The following is a 26851-nucleotide window of genomic DNA, read 5'->3' as shown; positions in this document are numbered from 1 at the left end:
GGCTGTGGAGGGATTTGTAAAAGAGGACAAGGATTTCAAACCGAGTGCAATGGGGGGATGGGGTGACGGGCAAGCATGATTTTGTGTGAGACAGGACATGGGGTGGGGGTGCAACAAAGAGAGAAAAGAAGAAAGGGACAGAGACGTAGTGCTGTCCCTGCCAAAGGTTAATCAAACTTCAAGAAGAGCACAGCAGCTTATCTTAGTGTCAGCTATGGCTCAGTGGGTAGCATACTCACCTTCTGAGTCAGAAGGTTGTGGGTTCAAGTCCCATGCCAGGGACGTGAGCACATAAAACTAGGTTGACACTCCAGTGCAGTGCTGAGGGAATGCTGCACTGTCGGAGATGCCGTCTTTCGGATGAGACGTTAAACCGAAGCTCTCTCAGGTGGATGTAAAAGATCCCATGGCACTATTTCGAAGAAGAGTAGGGGAGTTATCCCCGGTGTCCTGGCCAATATTTACCCTTCGGCCAACATAACAAAAACAGATTATCTGGTCATTATCACATTGCTGTTTGGGGGAGCTTGCTGTGTGCAGGTTGGCTGCCGTGTTTCTTACATTACCAACAGCGACTCCACTTCAAAAGTACTTCATTGACTGTAAAGCGTTTTGAGATGTCTGGTTGTCGTGAAAGGTGCTATAGAAATGCAAGTCTTTCTCAGTTTCTATAGCTGGTGATCAGGTGTGAGATCCCTGGCTAGTTTTCCTCTTCCCTAACCCAGGGGAGTTGAGGCTAATTGTAGTGTCCCCACCACCACCCTGGCTGAGATGAGCTGACTTAGCACAGTGCAGGGATCAAAGTTTTGACCTTTCGTTTGCATATTTACACTGATCTGCTATGCGTTCACATGAATTTAATTAATCCCTTACCTTCAACAGGGTAGTCCCTGGAGTTGGCCATGTGATCAGATATCATAAGAATCTAAGAATTAGGAGCAGGAGTAGGCCATACGGCCCCTTGAGCCTGCTCTGCCATTCAATAAGATCATGGCTGATCTTTGACCTAAACTCCACTTTCCCGCCCGATCCCCATATCCCTTCCAAAAATCTATCGATCTCAGCCTTGAATATACTCAATGACTGAGCATTCACAACTCTTTGGGGCAGAGAATTCCAAAGATTCACAACCCTCGGAGTGAAGAAATTCCTCCTCAGCTCAGTCTTAAGTGACCCCTTATCCTGAGACTATGCCCCCTGGTTCTAGACTCTCCAGCCAGGAGAAACAACCTCTCAGCATCTACCCTGTCAATCCTCCTCAGAATCTTATACGTCTCAATGAGATCTCATTCTTCTAAACACCAGAGAGTACAGGCCCAATATAGTTGCTCTCTCCTCATAGGGCAACCCTCTCATCCCAGGGATCAATCGAGTGAACCTTTGTTGCACCGCCTGTAAGGCAAGTATGTCCTTTCTCAGATGAGAAGACCAAAACTGTGCACAGTGATCAGATGTAATGTAATTAAACTTCCAAGAATGCATCCAACCAGAGTTGGCAGCCCTAGGCAGGGTGAGTGTAGTGGGTGCAAGTCCTGCCCTGATCCTCCTGGGCTATAGTCAGAAAAATACAGTTCTAAACATTCAGTTGAAAGCCTTTCCAACCTTTCTCCCCAAGAATCACAATTGTGTAATGCATTTTGCTTTCTTCACTGCAAACTTGTGATATTATAATGAAGATCATGGTCTGAAATTCCTGGAGAAATGAGGTGGGGCGAAAACAAAAATGGTACTATAAAATATGAACTCATTTATTTCTACATCTTAACATGGGTGTGCTTATTGTGTCCCTTCAACATGTGCAGCTACTCCTTGCTAGTGAACACTAAAATAGCAACAACAACTTTTATTTATATAGCGCCTTCAATGTAGTAAAACATCCCAAGGCGCTTCACAGGAGCATTATAAAACAAAATTTGACACCGAGCCACATAAGGAGATATTAGGACAGATGAAGAGGTCGGATTTAAGGAGCGTCTTAAAGGAGGAATATTCACAATACATATTAATGATCTAGACGAGGGAACTGGATGCAATATCTCCAAGTTTGCAGATGACACAAAGCTGGGTGGGCGTGTGTGCTGTGAGGAGGATGCCGAGAAACTCCAGGATGATTTGGACAGGTTGGGTGATTGGGCAGAAGTATGGCAGATGCAATATAACGTGGATAAATGCGAGGTTATCCACTTTGGTGTCAAAAACAGGAAGGCAGATTATTATCTGAATGGCAATAGATTGGGAGAAGGGGAAGTGCAACGAGACCTGGGTGTCCTTGTGCACCAGTCGCTGAAGGTAAGCATGCAGGTGCAGCAGGCGGTTAAGAAGGCAAATGGTATGTTGGCCTTTGTAGCGAGAGGGTTTGAGTACAGGAACAAGGATGTCTTGCTGTAGTTGTACAGGGCCTTGGTGAGACCACATCTTGAGTATTGTGTGCAGTTTTGGTCGCCTTATCTGAGGAAGGATGTTCTTGCCATGGAGGGTGTTTAGTGAAGATTCACCAGGCTGATACCTGGGATGGCAGGAATGACGTATGAGGAGAGATTGGGTCGATTGGGCTGATACTCGCTGGAGTTTAGAAGAATGAGAGGGGATCTCATTGAAACTTATAAAATTCTAACAGGCCTGGACAGACTAGATGCAGGAAGGATATTCCTGATGGTCGGGGAGTCCAGAACCAGGGGTCACAGTTTAAGGATAAGGGGTAAGCCATATAGGACAGAGATGAGGAGGAATTTCTTCACCCAGAGAGTGGTGAACCTGTGGAATTCTCCACCACACAAGGCAGTTGAGGCCAATTCATTAAAAGGAGAGGTAGCGAGACGGAAAGGTTTAGGGAGGGAATTCCAGAATTTACGGCTTTGGCAGCTGAAGGAGCGGCTACCAATGGTTGAGCGATTATAATCAGGGATGCTCAAGAGGCCAGAATTAGAGGAGCACAGATATCTCGGGGGGGGTTGTGGGGCTGGAGATTACAGAGATAGGGAGGGAAGAGGCCATGGAGGGATTTGAAAACAAGGATGAGAATTTCAAACTCGAGATGTGTGGGTTTTCTCCGGGTGCTCCGGTTTCCTCCCACAGTCCAAAGATGTGCGGGTTAGGTTGATTGGCCATGATAAAAAAAAATTGGCCCTTAGTGTGTTAGGGGGGATTAAATACGTGGGGTTACAGGGTTACGGGGATAGGGCTTGGGTGGGATGGCTGTCGGTGTAGGGACCGGGTGCTAGGGTTTGGATGATCAGCCATGATCTCGTTGAATGGCGGAGCAGGCTCGAAGGGCCGAATGGCCTACTCCTGCTCCTATCTTCTATGTTTCTATGTTTCTATGTTGCTTAACCGGGAGCCAATGTAGGTCAGTGAGCATAGGGGTCATGGGTGAACGGGACTTGGTGCAAGTTGGGACAGGGGCAGCAGAGTTTTGAATAACCTGAAGTTTACGGAGGGTAGAATGTGGGAGGCCAGCCAGGAGTGCGTTGGAATAGTCGAGTCCAGAGGTAACAAAGACATGGATGAGGGTTTCAGCAGCAGATGAGCTGAGGCAGGGACGGAGTCAGGTGATGTTCTAGGGGTGGAAATAGGCGGTCCTAGTGATGGCGCAGATGTGTGGTTGGAAACTAATTTTGGGGTCAAATAAGGCACCAAGGTTGCATTCTGGTTCAGTTTCAGACAGATTCCAGGTAGAAGGATGAGTCGGTGGCTAGGGAGTTTGTGGTGGGGACCGAAGACAATGGCTAGGTCTTCACAATTATTTGTTGGAGGAAATTTCTGCTCATCCAGTACTGGATGTCGGACAAGCAGTCTGACAATTTAGAGACAGTGGAGAGGTTGACAGAAGTGGTGAGTTTGAGCTGGGTGTCATACATGTGGAAACTGACGCTGTGTTTTCGAATGATGTCGCTGAGGGGCATCGTGTAGATGAGAAATAGGAGGGGGCCAAGGATAGTTCCTTGGGGGACAGCAGAGGTAACGGCGTGGGAGTGGGAAGAGTAGCCATTGCAGGTGATTCTCTGGCTACTATTAGATAAGAACGGAACCAGGTGAGTGCAGTCCCACCCAACTCGACGACGGTGGAGAGGCGTTGGAGGAGGATGGAGTGGTCAACTGTGTCAAAGGCTGCAGACAGGTCAAGAAGGACGAGGAGGGATAGTTTACCTAGTTTAGGAGTGGTATGGCAAACCAAGGCAAAATGAAAATACAGTTATACAATATTACAAAAAAAATGCTATTAGCACTGACATTAAGGTGAAAAAGATTACAGTTTTACAACATTGTGCAAAGAGCTCGTCACAATGTTGCATTTGGCTGCTCTCTGTAGGCTGGCATGGGCAGTGACTCTGAAGAACAGGAACACTGAAATTATAACCAGGTTAATCTGTAATAAAGCATGTTTTAAAAAAATCTCAAACCATGACCTAAAAAAGTGTGCAAACTTCTTATACAATACCAATAAAAATCTGGTTTAACTTTAAATTAAAATAACAAGTGTATGTGTTGCTAGCATGTACGCAGTAAACTGATCAGCCTTTTCATATATACTATTAATATTCTTTGTGAATTGAATGCAGGTAGTGTATGTACTGGATGTAATGTTGATGCATGGTGTTCATTGTTGGGCTCACTAACATAAAGCATTTAATTGTAATTAACCACACCATCCTCCTCTTTTGTCCAACTTGGTGAAACTGCCCTCTTGATTTCACTTTTGTCTATCTGATCGTAGCCAAAGCATCTCTTCTCACCCTCACATTGTCACCGTGAGTCCCACAAAGATCCATTTTTAACCACCTCCTCTTCCTGATCTACATGCTGCCCATCATCCACAGACATTGGTCAATTTCCACACATACATTGCTTTATACTTATTTGACAACTGAAGTGGCATAAGATGGTGCTTGCCCAAGGTGGCATCGATAGAGTAATTTTCTGAGTTCACACTGCCAGTGGGAAGCCTTGTCTACTGGTTCCGCATTTTGGAAAGTTGCAGGTCTGCTGCCCACGATTTTCCACCCATTAAAGTTAACGGAAATACAATCGCGGGCAAAGTGCTTGCAATATCCTGATATGCATCGCTAGCAGGTAAAGCTACTTACTGGTAGTGTGAACTTGGAAAATTACCCCCACAATAAACCCACACTGCAGGAGAATCCAGGAATTATAAGTTTGGACTCTCTTTGAGGAGGCCATCCTGGGCTTCTTTGCGTGGAAGAGCATAAAGGAAGTAGGGAAAGGTGGAGCATGAAACGTCATCCAAGCTCAGGGCTATTGACGTCCTGCTTTGATGTTGTCGCCCATCTCATACATTCTCTCACAGGCATACACACAGCCACTTCACACCTATGGACTTGCTCATCTGTCGTAATTTCAGCAGAAGAGTTGTGGAAACCTTGGAAAAATGGCAAAAACAGCACTTACACTGGTTTTCTGGGTTTTCCATGGCATTTCTGCCAAAAGTTACAGTGGATGTGCAGGAACACTATCAAGGGATATGAGGATAGTGCAGGAAAGTGGAGTTGAGGTAGATCAGCCATGATGTTATTGAATGGTGGAGCAGGCTCGGGGGCCAAATGGACTACTCCTGCTCCTATTTCTTATGTTCTTATGAACACAGCCCCAGTAATTCACTCCCATAATATTTTACAATTCGAGCTCTGTTTGAAGATATCTCTTGGAGGCTGCATTCTAATGGATGTTCCTCTTCTGTCACAGTAAGCTTGGAAGAGTGGCCTCCCAGCACCCCACAGTTAGTGAACTTGAGGGGGTAACATCAGGCAAGCCACAGTGCACAGATAAGCGGAACCAAGTAATGGTGCAAGAGTAACAGAAACATGCGGCCCAAATGGCCATATGGTTTTGGGAAAGACTACAACACAGTGACATCAGGAATTTACATCATGTCCCTGTTACTCGGTGGGTATTAGGTAACCACACCTACCCCCCCCCCCGACCCTGAACACGGGGGCCCCACAAGGATGTGTGCTGAGCCCCCTCCTCTACTCCCTCTTCACCCACGACTGTGTGCCTGTTCATGGTTCCAACACCATCATCAAGTTTGCGGATGATACCACGGTAGTAGGTCAGATCACCAACAACGATGAGTCAGCCTACAGGAAGGAGGTCCAGCATCTCGTGAAGTGGTGCGCCGATAACAACCTGGCCCTTAACATCAAGAAAACCAAAGAAATCATTGTGGACTTCAGGAAGTCTAAAGGCAGAAGTCACACCCCCATCCACATCAATGGGGCTGTGGTGGAAAGGGTGGACAGCTTTAAGTTCCTCGGAGTCCACATCACGGAAGACCTCTCCTGGTCCCTCAATACCTCCGCTCTGGTGAAGAAGGCCCAGCAGCGCCTATATTTCCTAAGAAGGCTGAAGGGATGTAACCTGTCACCCCTGATCCTCTCTAACTTTTACCGCTGCACAATAGAGACCATCCTGACGAACTGTATCACAGTATGGTATGGCAGCTGTAGCTACTATGACCGGAAAGCCCTGCAGCGGGTAGTCAAAACTGCCCAACACATTACCGGCACCCGGCTACCGACCATAGAGCACATATACCAGAAACGCTGTTTACGGAGGTCACGGTCCATCATCAAAGACCCTACCCACCCCAGCCACAGTCTGTTTGCCCTCCTGCCATCTGGGAGACGCTATAGATGCATTCGCACCCATACGACCAGATTTAGGAACAGCTTCTTTCCCAGGCCTGTCATCCTACTGAACTCCACAAATAAACTCTAAAGACTGCACATCTGCCAATGCACTTTATTATGGTTATGTTTATGTTAATGTATTACAAGCCAAATGTATGTTGAATGTTTAAATGTCTTAATCTAAATGTACACTCAGGAGCCGCAAGCCTACATTTCGTTGTACTGCACTTGTGCACTAACAATGACAATAGAAGTGGATTTGATTTGATTAAAGTTGATGAAAATACCAGCCCAGCTAACCAATGCATGTGTCACATGATTGATAAATGTGTGAGCTGCACATTTGGCTGTAACTGGAGATCATCCCTGTTGGAGGCAAAAAGGTCAAGGGTGTGGTGATCTTGACTGTGATTAGCATTGCAAACCCTACTTTGCAAGTTGGCTGCAAATGTCCTTTGCAGGAGATGGTACAGCTCTGCAACTACTCCTCTTGTTAACCTAGTCTTCGGAGGCAGTTGTCCACTGGTACCATAATGGCAAGTATAATCACTCCAGGTCTGCTACCCAGCTGATTTCCCAGATATGCCTCCAACCATAATTATTTGGGGCACTTTAAAAAACAATCCCCATTACTAATACTTCAACCAGCACAGAACATTATAGCTTCCAGTTGGATGCCTCATCGCTTGCTGAGCTGCAGTGCAAGCCTATTAGTAATAGTTCTTTTCATATTGGCTCTTCTCTGGCCTGTGTCCAGAGCCTGAATGTCTCCCTTGTGTCTGTGCCCAGAAATAGATACAGTATTCAAGGTGTACTCGGACCAGAGCATTAAATAGTTGAGCAAACCTTCTGATTTATATCCAACTGTTGTAGTTACATTTGCTCAGTTAACTGCTGCTCCACATTGGCGAGGGAGGAGACTGATGTCCTATTTTAATGCGTATACACTATAGTGCATACTAGGTAATAAACTCAGTTAAATTCATTTCCCAAAGCTCCTAGTGATTGTATAAATGGTAACACTTTGCCTTCCAGCAGTAAGTTTCCAGCATTTTCTGTTTTTACCTCTGTTTTCTCATAATGAGGCTTGGATTAGGCCCAGAATGAACCCACAGCTGCTCTCAGCAGACAAGTGCATCTAGCTGGATTCCTGGTGTTACCTGCCACGCCTCCACACTACTGCTGGAACACAAGTGAGGCGGGCAGAAGTGTCCACCCTCCCAATCGAAACTTGCCAACTGTTTTGAATGGAACAGAAATGCAGCCCATCAGGTTCTGGCCATTTTCTAACAGTCCTCCCCTCATGTTGGATTTGTGCTGTAATTACACTACTGCAATCATGCAATTTGCACCTTATCTGTATGGTTATAGACGTAGCTGGAGAAAGATCCTCACCTTAATGTTATTAGTACCAACAATACAATTGCTGATGCCTTAAAACAGACTTGGTAGAAAGGCAAATTTCAGCATTTCAATACAGTACACCAGCAGCGCAGATATATTTTCAGGTGGACTGCAAAACATAAATTGCTCACGTACCATTTATGCTTATGGCCTTTTTGAGTGGGAGAGGAGGAGATATTTTGTCCATATTGTATTTGACATGGTGCAGTGCACATTAATGAAAAGACTATACATCCAACATTTTCCCTATGTAATGTTTATTCAAGACAAAATGATTAATTAACAAGAAAAATGAAGGAAGAATCTACTGAACAGTAACTGTTACCCTAAATTTATCATAAGATAAATCCATATGCTAGTTCATATCATTTTAAGCACAGTGCTTCAAGTCCAAACATTAAAAAACCATTGAGCGCAATGTTTTTTCACCTTTCAAACTATTGCTTCATATAAAACACAAAAGATTGACCTTCTGCAGGAGAACTATAATGTGGCATATGAATTTTTTTTTTTTGTATACTTCTGAATTCATATTACCATAGGAATTACTTAGTGATAATGGCAGCCAAATATTTGGGTTTGCATCGCGTCCCTCTGTTCGCTATTTTAACTAACCTGTTTATTTTAAAATCGATTAGCGCACTTTATTTTTAAAAAGACAAATGCCAGTATCAACAACAGTAATTTCAAGGCTATTATTCTTGAACAAAGCTGAAGGAAGTAAAACAATTGGGTTACAATTCCTTTTGGGCATAAATGTCAATGCTGTTACGAAAGGTTTAAACTCAATTTTTTAAACACTTTTTGGGGTAAAACATAAATGAAAAAGCACTGCTCAATCTGTGGAGGATTTAATAGTCTTTTGATTTTAAGAGTAAATCTGATAATTGCTCCTCAAAAGGCAAATTCCAGAATTGGGGTTAAACTTGATAATACCTGGAAACATTAGTACTGGCGTAGTGCGACTCTGGGATGATCTTCTCAGTGCTGATGGACAGGATCAGCATACAGCACAATCATACTACACAAAATTCTATGGGGAAGAGTGGCGTGGATACAGCTAATGGTACATGCCAACACTCTTCAAAAAATGTATTTCTTATTTACTTTGAAGTATTTTATTTATCCCTTCCAAGTTTGTTTTGATGATTAAGTCCATATAAACAAAGTTTTCTGATGGCAAACAATGTTTTATTTCAATCTAAAGAACACCTTGCTCGCAGGTGATTTCACTTGGTTTTTTGACTGAATTCAGGGAAAAAAATAAAACCTGAAAATCAGAAGACCTAATTATTTACTGTTGCCTTAAAGCAGGACTTGCATTTACTGAACAGCATATCATTTACAAATTATAGCAAATCTTTACATGTATGTGTTTTGACATTAGGGCAGACATTTTGCACTCAATGCAATTTAAACCATAAATAATTCATCAATTTAAATCAATAAGAATATTGTGAGCAAGTATGTAATGATAGACGTAAAAGTGGAGTCATAAGCCTTTCACTAAAAAAATAAATTAAAAAAATCACCCCTCTACCTCTCCTGAAAGCATTTAGGCTCCTGGAATATGGTTCCACGAACACTGGCTGACCTCCACTACTTTTCCCAAATAGCCATTCCTCGTGTGTGAACCATGGCAGCAAGTGATGATCTGCTATTCACCCATATGGAACATTACTGCCAAATCTGATTGTGTCCTTGTCTACACAGTCTCCAGGAGTCACTGAATAGCCATTGGAAGTAGGCACCCTGGCTGATTTTGCCTTCCCTACCCCAGGGTGCTAAGGCCAATAGTAGCACCCATTCTACAAGAGACCAGAAACTGAAGCTGGGACTTTTTGTTGTTTGACTCAGTTATGCTACCTTTCGTATCTGAGCCACTGACGGAGCTAAGCCGTGTGCTTAATTGATGCATTAATGTCTTTAGACAAATAAACTAGAAGTCCTACAAGGAGTTTCCTGAACTTCCTTTATGGATACTTTGCTTCATGGACAGGGCTACTTCAGAACAATTCTCAGGTGCTCTATTTAAACTTTCCTTCATTTTTGTGAATACACTAGTCTATGCAGTAGCTGAACAACAGGGAACATTTTTTTTTAGCCAACATCATCAAAGTGATCTGAATGCAAACTTTTAACGAGGATTAAGGGAATTAAATATGGACCGGTAACAAGGTCAGCCTAGCTTTACTTTCTTGTACAGATTTTGTTTTATAATTGGTGTACATCTCACAGAACAATTAGATATGCACCTGCCTCTCATGTCACCAAACACAAGCCAAGTGCAGGGTTTTTGTGCCCATGAAGTTAGAGCCAAAGGGCTAGATTTTTCACCCATTTACTATGACTAGGCAAAAAAAATCTAGATAAAAGTGCATATATCTACTGCACTAGAGCTGTATTAAGCTACAATTTCTTTTGGTTATTAAATTTAAAAAATCAAACACCATGAAAAATACCAGATTTTTATCCATTTCTCATTGTTCTACCTCAAGATACTCGACATAAATTACAAGTAAGACACAAACTAATCTGAATCTTGATAAGAATGTATCTTGGATTCCAAGATGGGGCATAGACAAGTACAGAACGCATGGTTTAAGTATAATTTTTTTTTAAATGACTGAATTTCCACGGGGATTGGAATGATATCTTGCCATAACTTCACTGGGAGATCGGCGGAAACCCTGGAGAAACCTCCGCTTTTACACTGTTTTTCCAGGGTTCTGCTGATCTCCCACTGAAGTTAGTGGGAGATTGGGACAACCCCCATGGAAATTCAGTGCATATATATTTACCAGGAATACAACTATTTTATTTTTGCCTACTTCAGTTCAGTGTAGATTATATCAATGGTAATTGTTTTAATTCCTATTTTGCACAAATTTTTAATCCAAGAAATTCAAAAATATACTATAGTAACACTTAACTTTCACACATTATTCACATCAGCTTCTAAAGTATTGTAGTGATTTTCTTGCAACCTTGTACGTGACACTCCAAGCATTATTTATAATATTAAAGAAGAAACTATGTGTTGAAGTAAAAATATTAGTGATGATGTTTGCTTAGTGTTATTTCCAACTGGATCAGAAAGTATTTAGAATGAACATTTAATGTGACTAAAATAGAAAAATGCAGCTTTGGTGCCAAGTGGGTGGAAGCCCGAATTCCTGTATCAATGGTATGATTTAAATATCATAAATTATATTTTTTATTTTGGATAAAAGGTAATTTGTAATTAAAAAGAATTTCAAATACTGTAAAATTGAATGCACGAGTTGAACCGCCACATAGGTTTCCCAAACGCACGAGTCAAGAAATCTGATTTGTGTACTGTTGGTGAGCATTGCGTCTAAGAGTATGGTACAGTACAACACAGAACACTACTTTTATTTCACTGCTAGTTCAGGTCTTCCAACAACAAAGGCAATTGTTGTTTCAATTGGTCTTCCAAAATTAACAGACATTCTACTAATGTCTTTTGTACAGTCTTAGTGTAAACCCTTCAGTGCAGAATCAGGTTCCTAGCAACTTTGCTGCAAGCTGTCTGAAATTCTGCAACTCAAAATCTAATATTACTGGATGTAAAGGAGTCCCACAATTTCCCAGCTTATTTGGCTGCTTTGTTGGTGCTGAACTGCATGTGGCAAATCTGAAGAATTGGAAGCAGTAACTGAAATGCACCTTGGATGTAGGTGGTACTGTTAGAGCCCTGTAAAGATGAACCCAAAGTATATTAGTTCCTTTAATTGTTAAGTCTTTTACATGCATAAGAGTCTCTTATTCTTTACAATCAAAACAAATGTAAGCATTTTCTCCAGCTTTCCAATTTATTGTTTTTTGCTTGCAAAAACGACTGAGTGGGATTTGGCGAGCCGATCATGTGATTTGCAAGCAGCAAAACTGTACCAGGTGTTTTCACAAGCAGCTTCTCCAGGATTGAATTAACTGACTGACAGTGAATCATCTAACATCAAATAGTGAATGGGATGGTGTAAATATCTTGAAAACTTTAGCCCATAGTGTGTTACACAGCTTACAGCAAAAGTCTGAGACACAACTGGCTCAGTGAGCAGCATCCATTAGGAGTGTTTTGAGTTCTACAGAATATTTAGATGGTAACTATTTTGTTTGAAATAAAAGTGATTTAAAAAAGGACATACCCAGTTAGTGGCAACTAATATTAAAGTCCTAGGATTTCTGATTGTATTTCCAAGTCATAAAAAAGGGAGTGAGGCCATGGCCCAGCAGCACAACAAAAAAGCAAAATTATCAGAGCATGTATTTTCAGTAAAATAAAAATGAAAAACTGCAAAGGATGGAAATCTGAAAAAGAAATAAAATGCTGGATATATACAGAATCTGTAAAGGGAAAATAGGCTATGAAGTTTCCGTTGCATATCCTTCATCAAAACTGGAAGGTAAGCATGCATTTTAGTAAGGCTGGAATAAAGGACACTAAGCTGGAGGCTAGAGTCAACAGATGCATCAATCACAGGTGGAAGTTGGCCTGCATATTGAGGAAATATTCTCTTAAGACTGTGCAATGAGGTTAAACAAGTGGAAAGAGCACGTGTAGTACTTCAGGAAGGGAACTGTAGACATTGGGTTATCTTCCACATGTACGCTGCTGCCACCCAGCTCTATCTCTCCACCACCTCTCTCGATCTTGGATGAGCCATAATCTCTTCCAGCTAAATACTGAGAAGATTGAAGCCATCATCTTCAGTCCCCGCCACAATCATTGTACCTTCATCACTGAATTGATTTCCCCTCCCCAGCAACTGTCTAGGGCTGAGCCAGGCTGTTCGCAACCTAGATGTCCTATTCGACCCAATATCCTCTCCACCACAAAGACCGCATACTTCCACCTCTAATATAACCTGCCTCCACCCCTATATCTGCCCATCTTCCACTGAAATGATCATACAAGCCTAAGTCACCTTCAGATTCAACTATTCCAATGTTCCCATAGCTGATCTTCCACCCGCTGTAAATTTCAGCTCATATCATAGAATGGTTACAGCAGAGAAGGAGGCCATTCAGCCCGTGCCGGCTCTCTGCAAGCACTTCAGCTAGTCCCACTGACCCGCCCTTTCCCCGTAGTACTGCAAATTTTTTTCCTTCGGGTACTTATCCAACCCCCTTTTGAAAGCCACAATTGAGTCTGCCTCCACCACCCTCTCAGGCAGCACATTCCAGATTCTAACCACTCGCTGCGTAAAAGTTTTTCATGTTGCCTTTGGTTCTTTTGCCAATCACCTTAAATCTGTCTCCTCTGGTTCTCGACCCTTCCGCCAATGGGAACAGTTTCTCTCTATCTACTCTGTCTAGGCCCATCATGATTTTGAACACCTCTATCAAACCTCCTCTTAACCTTCTCTGCTCCAAGGAGAACAACCTCAGCTTCTCCAGTCTATCCACGTAACTGAAGTCCCTCAGCAGTAGAACCATTCTCGTAAATCTTTTCTGCACCCTCTCCAAGGCCTTCACATCCTTCCTAAAGAATTGGACACAGTACTCCAGTTGAGGCCAAACCAATGTTTTATAAAGGTTCATCATAACTTCCTTGCTTTTGTACTCTATGCACCTATTTATGAAGCCCATTTATGAAACTTTTATAACTGCTTTCTCAACTGGTCATGCCACCTTCAACGATTTGTGCACATATACCCCCAGGTCTCTCTCTGTTCATACACCCCCTTTAGAATTGTACCCTTTAGTTTATATTGCCTCGCCTCGTTCTTCCTACCAAAATGTATCACTTTGGACTTTTCTGCGTTAAATTTCATCTGTCACGTGTCCACCCATTCCACCAGCCTGACTATGTTCTCTTGAAGTCTATCACTATCCTCCTCACTATACTTCCAAGTTTTGTGTCATCTGCAAATTTTGAAATTGTGCCTTGTACACCCAAGTCCAAGTCCTGGAGAGACCTGGGGTATATATGCACAAATTGTTGAAGGTGGCAGGGTAGGTTGAGAAAGCAGTTAAAAAAGCATACAGGATCCTGGGCTTCATAAATAGAGGCATAGAGTACAAAAGCAAGGAAGTTATGAAGAACCTTTATAAAACACTGGTTCGGCCTCAGCTGGAGCATTGTGTCCAATTCTGGGCATCGCACTTTAGGAAGGATGTGAAGGACTTAGAGGGTACAGAAAAGATTTACGAGAATGATTCCAGAGATGAGGGTCTTCAGTTATGCAGACAGACTAGAGAAGCTGGGGTTGTTCTCCTTAAAGAGAAGGTTGAGAGGAGATTTGATAGAGGGGTCTAGACAGAGTGGATAGAAACTGTTTCCATTGGCGGAAGGGTCGAGAACCAGAGGACACAAATTTAAGGTGATTGGCAAAAAAAACGGCGACAGGAGGAAAAACTTTTTTACACAGCGAGTGGTTAGGATTTAGAATTCACTGCCTGAAAAGGTGGTGGAGACAAACTTAATCATGGCTTTCAAAAGGGAATTGGATAAGTAGCTGAAGGAAAACATTTGCAGGGCTACGGGGAAAGGGTGGGGGAGTAGGACTAGTTGAAGTGCTCTTGCAGAGAGCCGGCACGGGCTCGACGGCCGAATGGCCACCTTCCGTGCTGTAACCATTCTATGATCACTGTTCCCTAAATGTTCTCCACTTGCCCCACCTCATTCCCCAGAACCATATCCAGCAATGCCTCCTTCCTCATTGGGTAGGAAATGTACTGATCAAGGAACTTCTCCTGAACACACTTCAGAAATTCTTGCCCCTCTCTGCCCTTTACACTATTAATATCCCAGTCTATATTAGGATAGTTGAAGTCCCCCATTATCACTACTCTATAGTTCTTGCACCTCTCTGTAATTTCCCTGCAAATTTGCTCCTCTATATTCTTCCCATTAGTTGGCGGCCTATAGAATATACCTAGTAGTGTAATAGCACCTCTATTATTTCTTAACTCTAACTAAATAGTTTTTTTGTCCTTGACCCCTCCAGGACATTCTCTCTCTCCCCAGCACTAACATTCTCCTTAAGCAATACTGCCACCCCACCACCTTTTTTTCCTTCCCTATCTTTCTTGAACACCTTAAAAGCCAATCCTGCCCTTTTTTGACACAGTTCTCAGTCATCGCCACAATATCATATTCCCATGTGGCTATCTGCGCCTGTAATTCACCAACCTTATTTACCACGCTTCATGCGTTTACACTCATGCACTGTAAACCTATCTTAGACCTTGTATTCTCTCAGTCTGCCCCCACCTAATAACTTACTATTTCTTACTCTAGTGATATCTATCTCTCCCAATCCTTTGTGCACTTGTTTCTCCCTTCTAATGTTACATCCTGGTGCCCATCCCCCAGCCAAATTAGTTTAAACCCTTCCCAACAGCACTAGTAAACCCCCCGCACCCCCGTGAGGATATTGGTCCCGGCTCGGTTGAGGTGCAACCAGTCCAGTCTGTACAGATCCCACCTCCCCCAGAACCCATCCCAATGTCCCAGGAATCGAACGCTCTCCCTCTTGCACCATCTCTCCAGCCACGCATTCATCTGTTCTATCCTCCTATTTCTATACTCACTAGCTCATGGCATCGGGAGTAATCAGGAGATTACTACTTTTGAGGCCCTGCTTTTTAATCTCTTTCCTAGCTCACTAAAATCTGTCTGCAGGACCTCATCCCTCTTTCTACCCAAGTCGTTGATAGTGATATGGACCACAGCCTTTGGCTGTTCACCCTCCTCCCTCAGGATGTTCTGCAGCTGCTCAGTGACATCCTTGACCCGGGCACCAGGGAGGCAACATACCATCCTGGAATCATGTCTGTGGCCGCAGGAATCTGTTCCCCTATCGAATCCCCTACCACTATTGCTTTTCCAATCTTCCTCTGCCCCCCTGTACAGCTGAGCCGCCCATGGTGCCATGGACTTGGCTCTGGCTGTGCTCCCCAGAAGAACCATCGCCCTTACCACTGATGAGAGTGAGGTGCACTCAGGGGACTCCTGCACTACCTGCCTGGTCCTCCTTGTCTGTCTGACGGTCACGCATTTCCTCTCTGCCTGCACACTCTTATGCTGCAAGGTGACCACCTCCTGAAGCGTACTAGCCACGTAGCGCTCAGCTTCACGGATGCACTGCAGTGATGCTCCCAAAACCCAGAACTCATGCTCCTCCAGCTGACAATACTTCTGGACAAGTGTTTGTCCAGGACACAGGAAGCATCCTGGAGTTGCCAAATGGCACAGGATGTGCATTCCATAGGACGGTGGTACCCTGCCATGCCTCTATTTAATAGACTATTAACTAACTTACAGAAATAAACTTAATACCAAGGGCTAGAAATTACTGGGGCACTAACTTTTGAAAAGAAAAGGTAGCGCCGAGCGCTGCTGATTCTCTCCGGCCAGGAAATTCAGCTTTAGCGCTCCAAGAGGGAAGTGGAGCACTAAATCAAGCGCTAACCACTTCTCTTAGGGCGCTAAAGTCCGAGAGTGGAGCGGTAGCAGCAGAGCGCTGAACAATTTGGAGCGCATTGCTAACGGCAACAGAGGCTGCTTCCCTTGCTGAAAGAGAAGGGCCAATGATGGTGCACAACCTACTTGTCGGCAGTTCTGCTTTGCAAGGCGACCTGCGCGATTGCCATTACAGCTCCAAACACACTCACAAAGTGGAGGGCTTGGACATCCTGCAGCAATGAAATCTCAAAAACTTTGAGCAGGCACTAGACTGGCGCAAATAATAAAGTTTGGCCTACCGGAAATCCATTCCCTTTAATTAGCATTCCCCAAACGGCCAGCCAATTTGAAAACGCCTCCTCTTCCTGCCGTTGTTCACACCCGGCAATATAGCAGAGGGCGGGAGGCGATAACGGGGCGCTGCGCACTTTATGACATCACGATCTGAGGCGCCAGAGGCCCAGGTGGTAACCGGCACTGAAGTTCACAGGCGTCACTGCTTTTTTCGCACCCGGTCGCTAACCCCTTAGCGCGCGCGCGCGCCCCCCTCCCAGGCACTAACCAACCGAATTTCTCCCCCCAAGAGTCTTAAAAGTTGGACCTACCTTTATCTCCGGCCACTTCTCTTGCTCTCTTAGTTAAAGTCTTTATTCAAACGATTATTTATAGTATATTAATTCGTTTATCTATCATCCAAAACTCTTTTGCCTAAGTCCTATCCCATGTCAAGTACCCTGTGCTCGGTGACCTACATTGGCTCCTAGTCCCCTAATGCCTCGGAATTAGAATTCTCATCCTTGTGTTGAAATCTCTACATGGCCTCACGGCTCACCCTCCATTTCTGCAATGTTCTCCAGCCCTACAACATTCCCACACTGAAATCTCCGTTCCTCTTACTCTGGTCCCTTGTTCGTCCCCTCCTTCCTTTGCCCTATCACCTCACATTCATCTACTCAATCTACTCACCAGTTCATGCCCTCCTGAAGACGCATAAAGATGACTCCACAGTTAACCACTATTTTGGGGTTATCTGCAAATATCTTTGGTACTTTAACCAACTTGCTATCCAAGTTGCTTCATTCTCTAATACGGTGTACCTTAATTTTACTAACAAGCCCTCTATGGGGTAAACAGGGGAAAATTATTTCCATTGGTTTGTGAGCTGATAACTAGAGGGCATAAATTATCACCTAAAGAAAGTAGGAAGAGATTAGGAGAATGTTTTGAAGTAGAAGGTTGCTGGGACATGGCACAGAATCATAGAATGATACAGCACAGAAGGAGGCCATTTGGCCCATCGTGCCTGTGCCAGTTCTTTGAAAGAGCTATCCAATTAGCACTACTTCCCTTCTCTTTCCCTAAAGGCCTGTAAATTTTTCCACTAATATGTATCTAATTTCCTTTTGAAAGTTATTATTGAATCTGCTTCCACCACCCTTTCAGGCAGTGCATTCCAAATCATAATTCGCTGTCATTTTTTTCCCTCATGTCGCCTCTGGTTCTTTTGCCTTAAATCTGTGTCCTCTGGTCACTGACCCTTTTGCCAATGTAAATAATTTCTCCTTATTTACTCTTATCAAAACCTTCATGATTTTGAACACCTCTATTCAATCTTCCATTAGCCTTCACTGCTCTAAGAATAAGCCCAGTTTCACTAGTCTCTCCACGTACCTGAAGTCTTTCATCCCTGGTGCCATTCTAATAAATCTCTTCTGCACAAGGCCTCGACATCTTTCCTAAAGTGTGATGCCCATAATTGGCCACAATACACCAGATGGGGCCTAACCAGTGTTTTATAAAAGTGTAGCATTACTTTCTTCCTTTTGTACTCTAGGGCCGTGAATTTCCCAGCAGAGGCAGGATGGTGGCGGGAGAGCTGACTTCCGGGTTCCAGTCACGAACCTGGCTGCAGCCGCTCTGTAAACGAGATTTTCCCTTGATTGGCCTTGTTAAGCCCGTCCTGCGGGCTTCCCAGGCAATTAACAGGAAGCCGGTCTGATGACGTCATTTGATGATGCGTCATCAGCCAGTTTCCTTAAAGGGACCAGGTCCACATGGAGTTTGACAGTTGTTCTGTCAGTGTTTGACAGCATTGAGGAGGTGCAAACACTGACAAGTACTGCACAAAGTTGGACGCTTGCACCCAGGCTCTCCAATGACTCCCTCCATATGCTTATGGAGGGAGTCAGAGCACGCAGGGAGGTTCTCTTCCCTTCCAAGGGCGGAAGAGATCTCCCCAGGACACCAACGCAGCCTGGTTGCACATTGCACAGGAGGGCAAAAGCAGGGATGTCGTTAGGGGTCCCTGGCTGCAGTGGCGCCAACCTTTCAATGATCTCAGTGGATCACAAAACGTTACTGCAAAGCCACACTCAAACTCACCCTGCTGTGCCACTCAACACATCCCCATCACTCTGCCTTCCATACACTTCGCCTGCACATCCTTACTCACTCCAACTTACCCTGCACCTCCACCCAACTATCTATTTTATCACTTCCCCAGCTCACTAGCCACCCCTCATACTACTACAAACATACCAACTAACAACACACAAGGGTAGGCACTTGAGAGGTTTAGCCAATGTCCATGTGAAGTTTCTGGCAATGTGTTGTCATACAGTGAAATCTATTTTTCCCAAACTGCCCCTTATTGGACAGATCTGAGCACACCTTGAGAAATGTCTTATGGAGTTCCAGTGAATGTTCAGACATAACTTCCCTCCCACTATAGTGATGAGTGTGCATGGAATGGCTTGGACATTAAAGGGATGCCTCATGGTGCTGGTATGGGATGGTGTCGGTATGGGATGGTGTCAACCTGGCACATGTGGCAGCCAGGGTTAACAGTGTCAAGTGAAATAAATCTGGCCATGGTGGTGTCAGGAGCTGATGCCTTGTGTCCAGTGCAGCTTCAGGGGATGGTGGAGAAGATTAGTGATGTTGTTGGTGGGGTTGATTGTGGAAGGATTCGGAGGACCAAGGTCTGATTTTTTCCAAGGGCACCGATGTTGCTGCAATAGATGGCAGCTGCAGGTGAGATGACAGAAGCGATCTGTCACTGGTGAGAGAGGTTCTCCCAATGAGGTGGCACTGGACGTACAGTTGGATCTAAAAACTTGTAAGCTAAAGAAATCTCTATTATGTATTAAAAATGCAGTAACCAACATTTTCTGCACTCAAACTCACCATCTGCAACATGGCATCCTTTACACCACTTCTGCAGCTGTCAGCTTACCAGACATATCAGAGCAGACTCAAATCACGCCAGGCTGGGCTGGCGTGTTCCCTGAACAGCGGGTAACCCGTGGGGGGGGGGGGGGGGGAAAGAGAACGTAAAATTGGAAGGAAGCCTCAAAATTGTATTAAATTAGCTCTTAACAAGCCATTTAGAAAGCTCAAATGTATCCCGTCACTTGGTGTCAGGTCAGTTCTCCGCTGACAGACCCGACAACTGGGAGACTAGAGTGGAGGCGGGTTGACAGCGGGTTTCCTACCCGCTGTCAATCTTTGCTATTTTGACAGCGGACCCGCCTCCAAATTCACAGCCTAGGCCTCTATTTATAAAGTCAAGGATCCCAGATGCTTTTTTAACAGCCTTCTCAACTTGTCCTGCCACCTTCAAAGAATTGTGTACATACACCCCCAGGTTTCTGTTGCTGCACCCTACCATTTAGTTCCTATTGCCACTTCTCATTCTTCCTAGCACACAAATCACTTCACATTTCTGTTAAATTTCAACTGCCACATGTCTGCCCATTTCACCAATCTGTCTTAGGTCCTCCTGAAGTCTGTTACCCCTCTCACGGTTTACTACATTTCCAAGTTTTGTGTCATCTGCAAACTTTGAAATGATGCCTTGTATACCCAAGTCCATGTCATTTACATATATCAAAAAGAGCAGTAGCCCAAACACCGATCCTGGGGGAGACCACACTTCCCTCCAGTCTGAAAAACAACCACTATCACTACTCTCTGCTTCCTGTCCTGTAGTCAATTTCTTATCCATGCAGCCGCTACCCCTTTAATCCAATGGGCTTCAGGTCCATTATGTGGTACTTTATCAAATGCCTTTTGAAAGTCCATATACAGAACATCAACTGCACTATCCTCATCAACCCTCTCCATTACTTCATGAAAGAACTCAATCAAGTTAGTCAAACATCATTTGCCTTCAACAAATCCGTGCTGTCATTTATTAACCCACATTTTTCCAAGTGGCAATTAATTTTGTCCTGGATTAGTGCCTCAAAGTTTCCCCACCACCGACATTAAGCTGACTGGCAGTAGTTTCTGGGTTTATCCTTCTCCCCTTTTTTTGAACAGGCCTGTAACATTTGCAATACTCCAGTCCCATATCTAAGGAGGATGGGAAGATTGTGGCCGGAGGCGCCGCAATTTCCACCCTTGCTTCCCTCAACAACCTAGGATGCATCCCACCCAGATCGGGTGTCTTTTCTACTTTGAGCATTGCCAACCTTAAGTATCTCCTCCTTATCTATTTTTAGCCCATCAAATTTCTCCACTGCCCCCTCCTTTACTGTGACAATGGCAGCATCGTCTTCTTTCTGTATTCTGCTTGGTTATCAACTTTTTAAAAATTCATTCACAGGATGTGGTTGTCGCTGGCAAGGCCAGCATTTATTGCCCATCCCTAATTGTCCTCGAGAAGGTGGTGGTGAGCCGCCTTCTTGAACTGCTACAGTCCGTGTGGTGAAGGTTGACATTTAGCATAATCCACCTTTTTCGGTTTCATTTTAATCTCTATATCTTTAGTCATCCAGGGAGCTCTAGCTTTAAATACCATTCTTTGCCCCCCTCATGGGAATGTATCTAGTCTGTACCCGAACTATCTCCTCACTGACGGCATCCCATTGCTCATTTATAAGACAAGTCCTACAAGAGACAGATGTGGAAAGAGGATCTATAATAGCTTTTAAAAGTGTAGACATACATTTTAAAAAGTAAAAATGTAAAAGGGTATGGGGGAAAATGCAGGGGAATGGGACAAAGTGGATAGCTGTTTCAGAGAGCTGGCACAGCCTCAATGACTGAATGGCCTCCTTCTGTTCTGCTAATTTCGAAGATGCGAGATCAGACAGACTTTACATACTCAGCCTGCAGTTAATTAAAAACTAAATTAAAAACAGTTTCCCTTATTCTGAAAATTAAATTAGACATCTTAGTGTTTAAGCAAATGTTAATGGTAGGTGAGATATATCACCATTACCCCACATAAAACAAAGAGCTACACTGGGGAGCACTGTATAGGACTTATTTTTAAAATATGTAAAGCTCACCTCCAATAATACAGTATTTATCTGTGGATTTAAAACTTCTGCCTTCTTTTTAGCCTGTAAAAATAAGTAGAAAATTACACAAAAGCAATTAAAATGCAATTTTTAAAAATCTGCCTTATTTTAAATTATGGAAAGAATTTCAAAAACGTTCATATCCTATAACATAATTTGAAGATCGGTATGATTAAAATTCAAAACAAAACATTTTAAGCAGGTACTTCTAGGTTTAATTACTATGAATAGTAAGCAGAAGTCCGTGTTTGTTATATAAAGCAATTAATATAGGTTTATAAAATAATCCTATTTACAGAGTTGCTCAGTGAATTATCTTTTGCCCTGCATTTTCTCAGCAATGCACATTCTTACTTCATGGAACTCTTAACTTGTGGTGCTCCAATTAATGGTCCAACCCAGAATATATTGAACTTCTTTTGGACTGTGAGATATCCATTAAGCCAACTGATCACCTTTAAGTCCATATAAAAGCAGTTTGACGCAGGCATCTTCTGCAAACTTACGTCAAAAGTGATTTAATGTATAATTACAATAACTTACCCCTGCTTGAGTCAAACAGGAAGCAAATTTCTTGGAGAGCGAGGACACTTCCTTACACATAGCAACAGTTAACCTGGATCAGCATAAAATAAAATAGGATCATAAAATGTGATTTATAAAACAAACCTTAAACAATCAAACTTGCATACAAATGCTGGGTGATAGTTATATAGAAAGCTTTCACATGCAATCTAAGAAAAGCTATGCAAGACTAAACTAAATGCTCAAACATGTTCTGATTTATTACGCATCTCAGCCAGTAACAGTGAAAAGAAGCCGTATTATTTAATCTGAATCGTGATATTCATTTTCAGAGAAGTAATGGATGATGGGATAAGTAGTTATAGGGCCTCCTGAATCACAATTGACAAAGTTGAATAGATTAGATGAGTTTTACCTCAAGTGTAATTGTGATAAAAAGCAGAATGAAAGATCACGTCATAAACTCTTATTTAAAGCAGATATAAAACTATTATAACTAAAGCAGATATAAAACTATTATAACTAAAGAAAATAACTACAATTCTTAAGACAAGAATTGAAAGATCTCATCGTATGCCCACAACAAGCTAAGAAAATAATAGCTTTTCACATGGAGACTTAAAATAATTTTAGTCCGTAAATAATGAAGATAATTTGAACATTCGAAAGAAGACTTGCATTTATATAGCGCCTTTCATGATCTTAGGACATCCCAAAGCGTTTTACAGCCAATTAAGTGCTTTTGAAGTGTAGTCACTGTTGTAATGTAGGAAACACGGCAGCCAATTTTGCGCACAGCAAGCTCCCACAAACAGCAATGCGATAATGACCAGAGAACCTGTTTTTTTAGTGAAGTTGATTGAGGGATAAATATTGGCCAGGACACCGGGGATAACTCTCCTGCTCTTCTTCGAAATAGGTGGGCGTAAAAGATCCCATGGCACATAGAGCAGACAGGGCCTCGGTTTAACGTCTCATCTGAAAGACGGCACCTCCAACAGTGCAGCACTCCCTCAATACTGCATTGGAGTGTCAGCCTAGATTTTTATGCTCAAGTCTCTGGAGTTAGACTTGAGCCCACAACCTTCTGACTCAGAGGTGAGGGTGCTACTAACTGAGCCATGGAACTTCTCTGCAGCCAGTTAAAGAGAAGCAGAGACCTAACGCACACTTCTTTAGGTTAAGTGGGAAGGGTTAGAAGGAAAAATATTGAAAAGGAGCACATTTTAAAAACAAATATTGGCAGCAAACTCCATCTCCTGCACAATACTGCCTTTGCAAGAATTCTGTTATGAACTCTGCTGTCACAAAGATATATTATTTCAACATTCAGAGAGATGTTTTCCTGTTTTCTAATTTTAGCAAAAAAGTAACCATAATATAAAGCAGTGTTCCCTGCTTTTCTTATCACGGTTCTTTCCTAATCACGGTATACAGAACACACACATTTTCGATTAAATCAAATAAAACTATCCCAAATGATGATCGACAATCTAGATTTTAGGTCTTACGCAGTGAGAATTTTAGCCTGATCCAATGCTGGCTTCTCCACATCCTGTCCATGAAGGATTAACTCAGCCACCTTATGGAGTTGCTCAATGCAGCGTGCGGTTACCTCAGCCAGGCTCTCAATGGACAACATCAAAACATCCTGCATTCAAAACAGTTTTTTTTAACAAATATTTTTCTCTACAATTTTTGCCCCATCCCTCCTTGCTGGGTTAGACTTCCAAAGGCGCCAGCCACCTTACACTATCTTGCCCAAATGGTCATTACCATGTATAATCCTCAATAATGAGCACCGACAAGCAATGTCTCCGCAGAGGCACCACAGCCAAGCCCAATCCTATCCCCACTTTACGTGCACTTAGGCGCTTCCAGCAGAACTTGTTGGATTAAGATTAAGAACCTGCCATTTTGCCCTCCATAACCCAGGAGCACTGGGTAATTCTCCTGCCGCTGTCCCATCTGATATCAGCTAATTCAGCAGACTAGAGATTGAACCTGGCACCTTCTAGGTCTGTTTGACTCAGTTATTCAATGGATAACTGAGCCATTGAGGAGTTCTTAGATTATTAATTCTAGTTGTAAAAACATTAAAAAGAATGAATTTGAGTTTATATAATGCTTTATTGGCCTGGATGTTGCTGCACTAATAACGTGAGCCTGTCGGTGCTCGCCGCTATTACTGGGTAAAAGGACAGTAAATTCTGACAACCGCACATGCGCAGTTTAACGCAGAAATCTGGAAGTTACAGTCAGTGATACCCTGCTCCTCCACTGGCTGCGCTGTTGCCATCTTCACTGATGGAATCTGTAGAGATCACTGTAATGGCAGGAACATATGCTAATTACCCACTAGTCTCACTCTAAGGACAGTTGAAAAAGTTAGGGTTTGTACAATCAGGAATAACTGAGTTTTTAATGGTATAGTAAGTGATAATTACTGCTGGAAACCACTCTGGCCCTGAAAAATTAATGTTACAAGTGTGGCATCACATTCCCCAAGAAAATTAATATTGCAGATTTAAAACAAAAAAAAATTAATACGTTTTTCTCATGTCTTTCCCTTAATCCCATGGGTATGTCCCAATCTTTATCGTGATTCCTGTACAATGATTTAAATGTAATTTATATTTCCGGTTTCTTACTTTCTGCTTTGCAGTCTGTGTCTCTCAGTGAGGGTTCTTCAATCTGATTGGTTTAAGAGCCTCCCTGCTGCTTTACATGCTCACAGATCCCCAACAGACACTGGATGATGAAGTCCCCGCTGACAAGCCCGCTAAAAGTCTCTAGGCATCTCTAGGCAACTGTACGCAAGGTGAATGGTGAAAGCCATTTCTTCACTGCTCGCTGCAAAATCCAGGCCATTAATTTTCTCAAGATGCCCAATTAATTATTTTGAAGTGTAATGGCTGTTATGTTGACTAAATATGGCAGGCATTTTGTGCACACCAAAATTTCATAAGGAGTAAGGAAATGAATGACCAGTTCATTTTTTTTTAATGTAATCATGTAAATTATGGAACCAAAATTTATAGATCCCATGTAAAACTTATTTATCCTGAACTACCCACATCATATTTAAATTTAGTCATAAGCTACAGCCTTTATATTGAAACTAGAAGGCACAGTTTACATAATTTATCCACAATTAGAATGCCATTAAATATCATAGGTGAAATAAAGCTTTGAACTTTAAAAAATTTTTTTATTCAGAATATCTTTCAATGTAAGCAGTTTCAGATACTTCACATCCTAGGGCAACCTCACCTCTACAGATATTTTGTCTTTTTGACTTCCGTTGTGTTTTTGTTTCTCTTCCTGTTCATCTTTTTCATTATTTGCCTCTGTAATCTTTTCTTCAGCTTCTGCTGCAAGCAAAGCATTGGTCTCTTTCACCCAATCATAAGCCTTTATCCTTGCCTGGAAAAGTGAGTGCTGTCAATTAGGACCACAGCATTACATAAATCTCCTCTTTAAAACCATATATTGTAAAACATAAAATATAAGTTTATAGTAACAATGGCCCTGAAATTGCAGTCGACGGCGTAACTAAGGAGGAAGCTGCCGACCTCCAAAAGAAATCCACACTTAATTGGTGCGAGGCACTCTTCGGAAACTGGGGTTGTTTCGCTGCGGAGTTGTGCGCAGCGTAGTGGCCCACGGATCCCAGGGGCGCATTAGCGTAACAGGGATTACGTGGGGCGGTGTGCCAATCGGGAAACAGAAATCTCCGATGCCCGATATCAATCAAATTTTAAATTCACATATTACACCATTGATCTGACTCATGGGATAACAGTGGTAGTCCATAATAATCAAGTGACCATGGTCCACTTATCCCTGGTTAAGCGCTGCGCCTCATTACCCACAATATGAAAATGGAGTGATTTTTTCCCCCCAATCTTCAATTAAATGCACTAAAACAACAGCCCTGCTAAATTTAACTTAAATCTTACAGTTCTGAGGAAGTTGATCATGACAGTCAAACCCATTCACTGAACTTCATTGCCCTGAAGTGCTGTAAAACATGTCATTTCAGCAAAGCACATGGTAAAATAAACAGGGATCCCTTTTAGAGCACTCAAGCTGCTGTTTTGATGCTTCACCCACAGCCCCCTCCCCTTACGTTGTGCAAACAGGCTCCTGCGCCTGTTTGCACCAGCCGTAAAAATTTCCTGCATAATTGCTGGGCAGTTGGTAAGTAATTAGCCCAACTCTGCGCCAGCAATGATGATAATACAGGTGTAGCGAATGATCTGTCAAGTCGGAACTTGACAGGTCACAAGTTCGGTATATCCTGAACTTGGTCAATTTCAAAGACGGTATGACGGCTCCGAGTTCGCCATCAATACTGACCGCAAATTCTGCCCCAATGATTTTTAAAAATTGCTTTCTGGCTTTACTAATTTGTATCTGTTCACCCAAGTGTGCCACTGCAAGGTCTCTCGATCCACATTTGGAAATTTTCTTGGATAAATACCTTAGATAAGGTTACACAATTTACTTTCACCAATTGAACCCAACTA

At 42.9% G+C, this 26851-nt stretch overlaps 1 protein-coding gene across 3 annotated transcripts in view; it reads right to left on the bottom strand.

Moving 5' to 3' along the window:
• Positions 1-8291: 8291 nt before the first annotated feature.
• Positions 8292-26851, bottom strand: part of fam114a1 (family with sequence similarity 114 member A1) — a 60606-nt gene continuing 42046 nt past the window's right edge. For all 3 annotated transcript variants that reach the window (XM_085968663.1, XM_085968647.1, XM_085968653.1), the window contains exons 10-14: positions 25593-25745; positions 23831-23970; positions 22338-22410; positions 21783-21836; positions 8292-11769 (exon numbers count right to left, since the gene is read on the bottom strand). In XM_085968663.1, the coding sequence (XP_085824789.1) occupies positions 11668-11769; positions 21783-21836; positions 22338-22410; positions 23831-23970; positions 25593-25745 (522 nt within the window). In that variant the 3' untranslated portion in view covers positions 8292-11667. The remainder of the gene's footprint in view (positions 11770-21782; positions 21837-22337; positions 22411-23830; positions 23971-25592; positions 25746-26851) is intronic.

Source organism: Somniosus microcephalus, chromosome 2, assembly GCF_052327205.1.
Source record: "Somniosus microcephalus isolate GS21.2 chromosome 2, FLI_Smic_1.0, whole genome shotgun sequence".
In the NCBI taxonomy this organism is placed as follows: Eukaryota; Metazoa; Chordata; class Chondrichthyes; order Squaliformes; family Somniosidae; genus Somniosus; species Somniosus microcephalus.
Note: the sequence above shows the minus strand (reverse complement) of the source record. Positions and strands in the feature narration are given on the sequence as shown.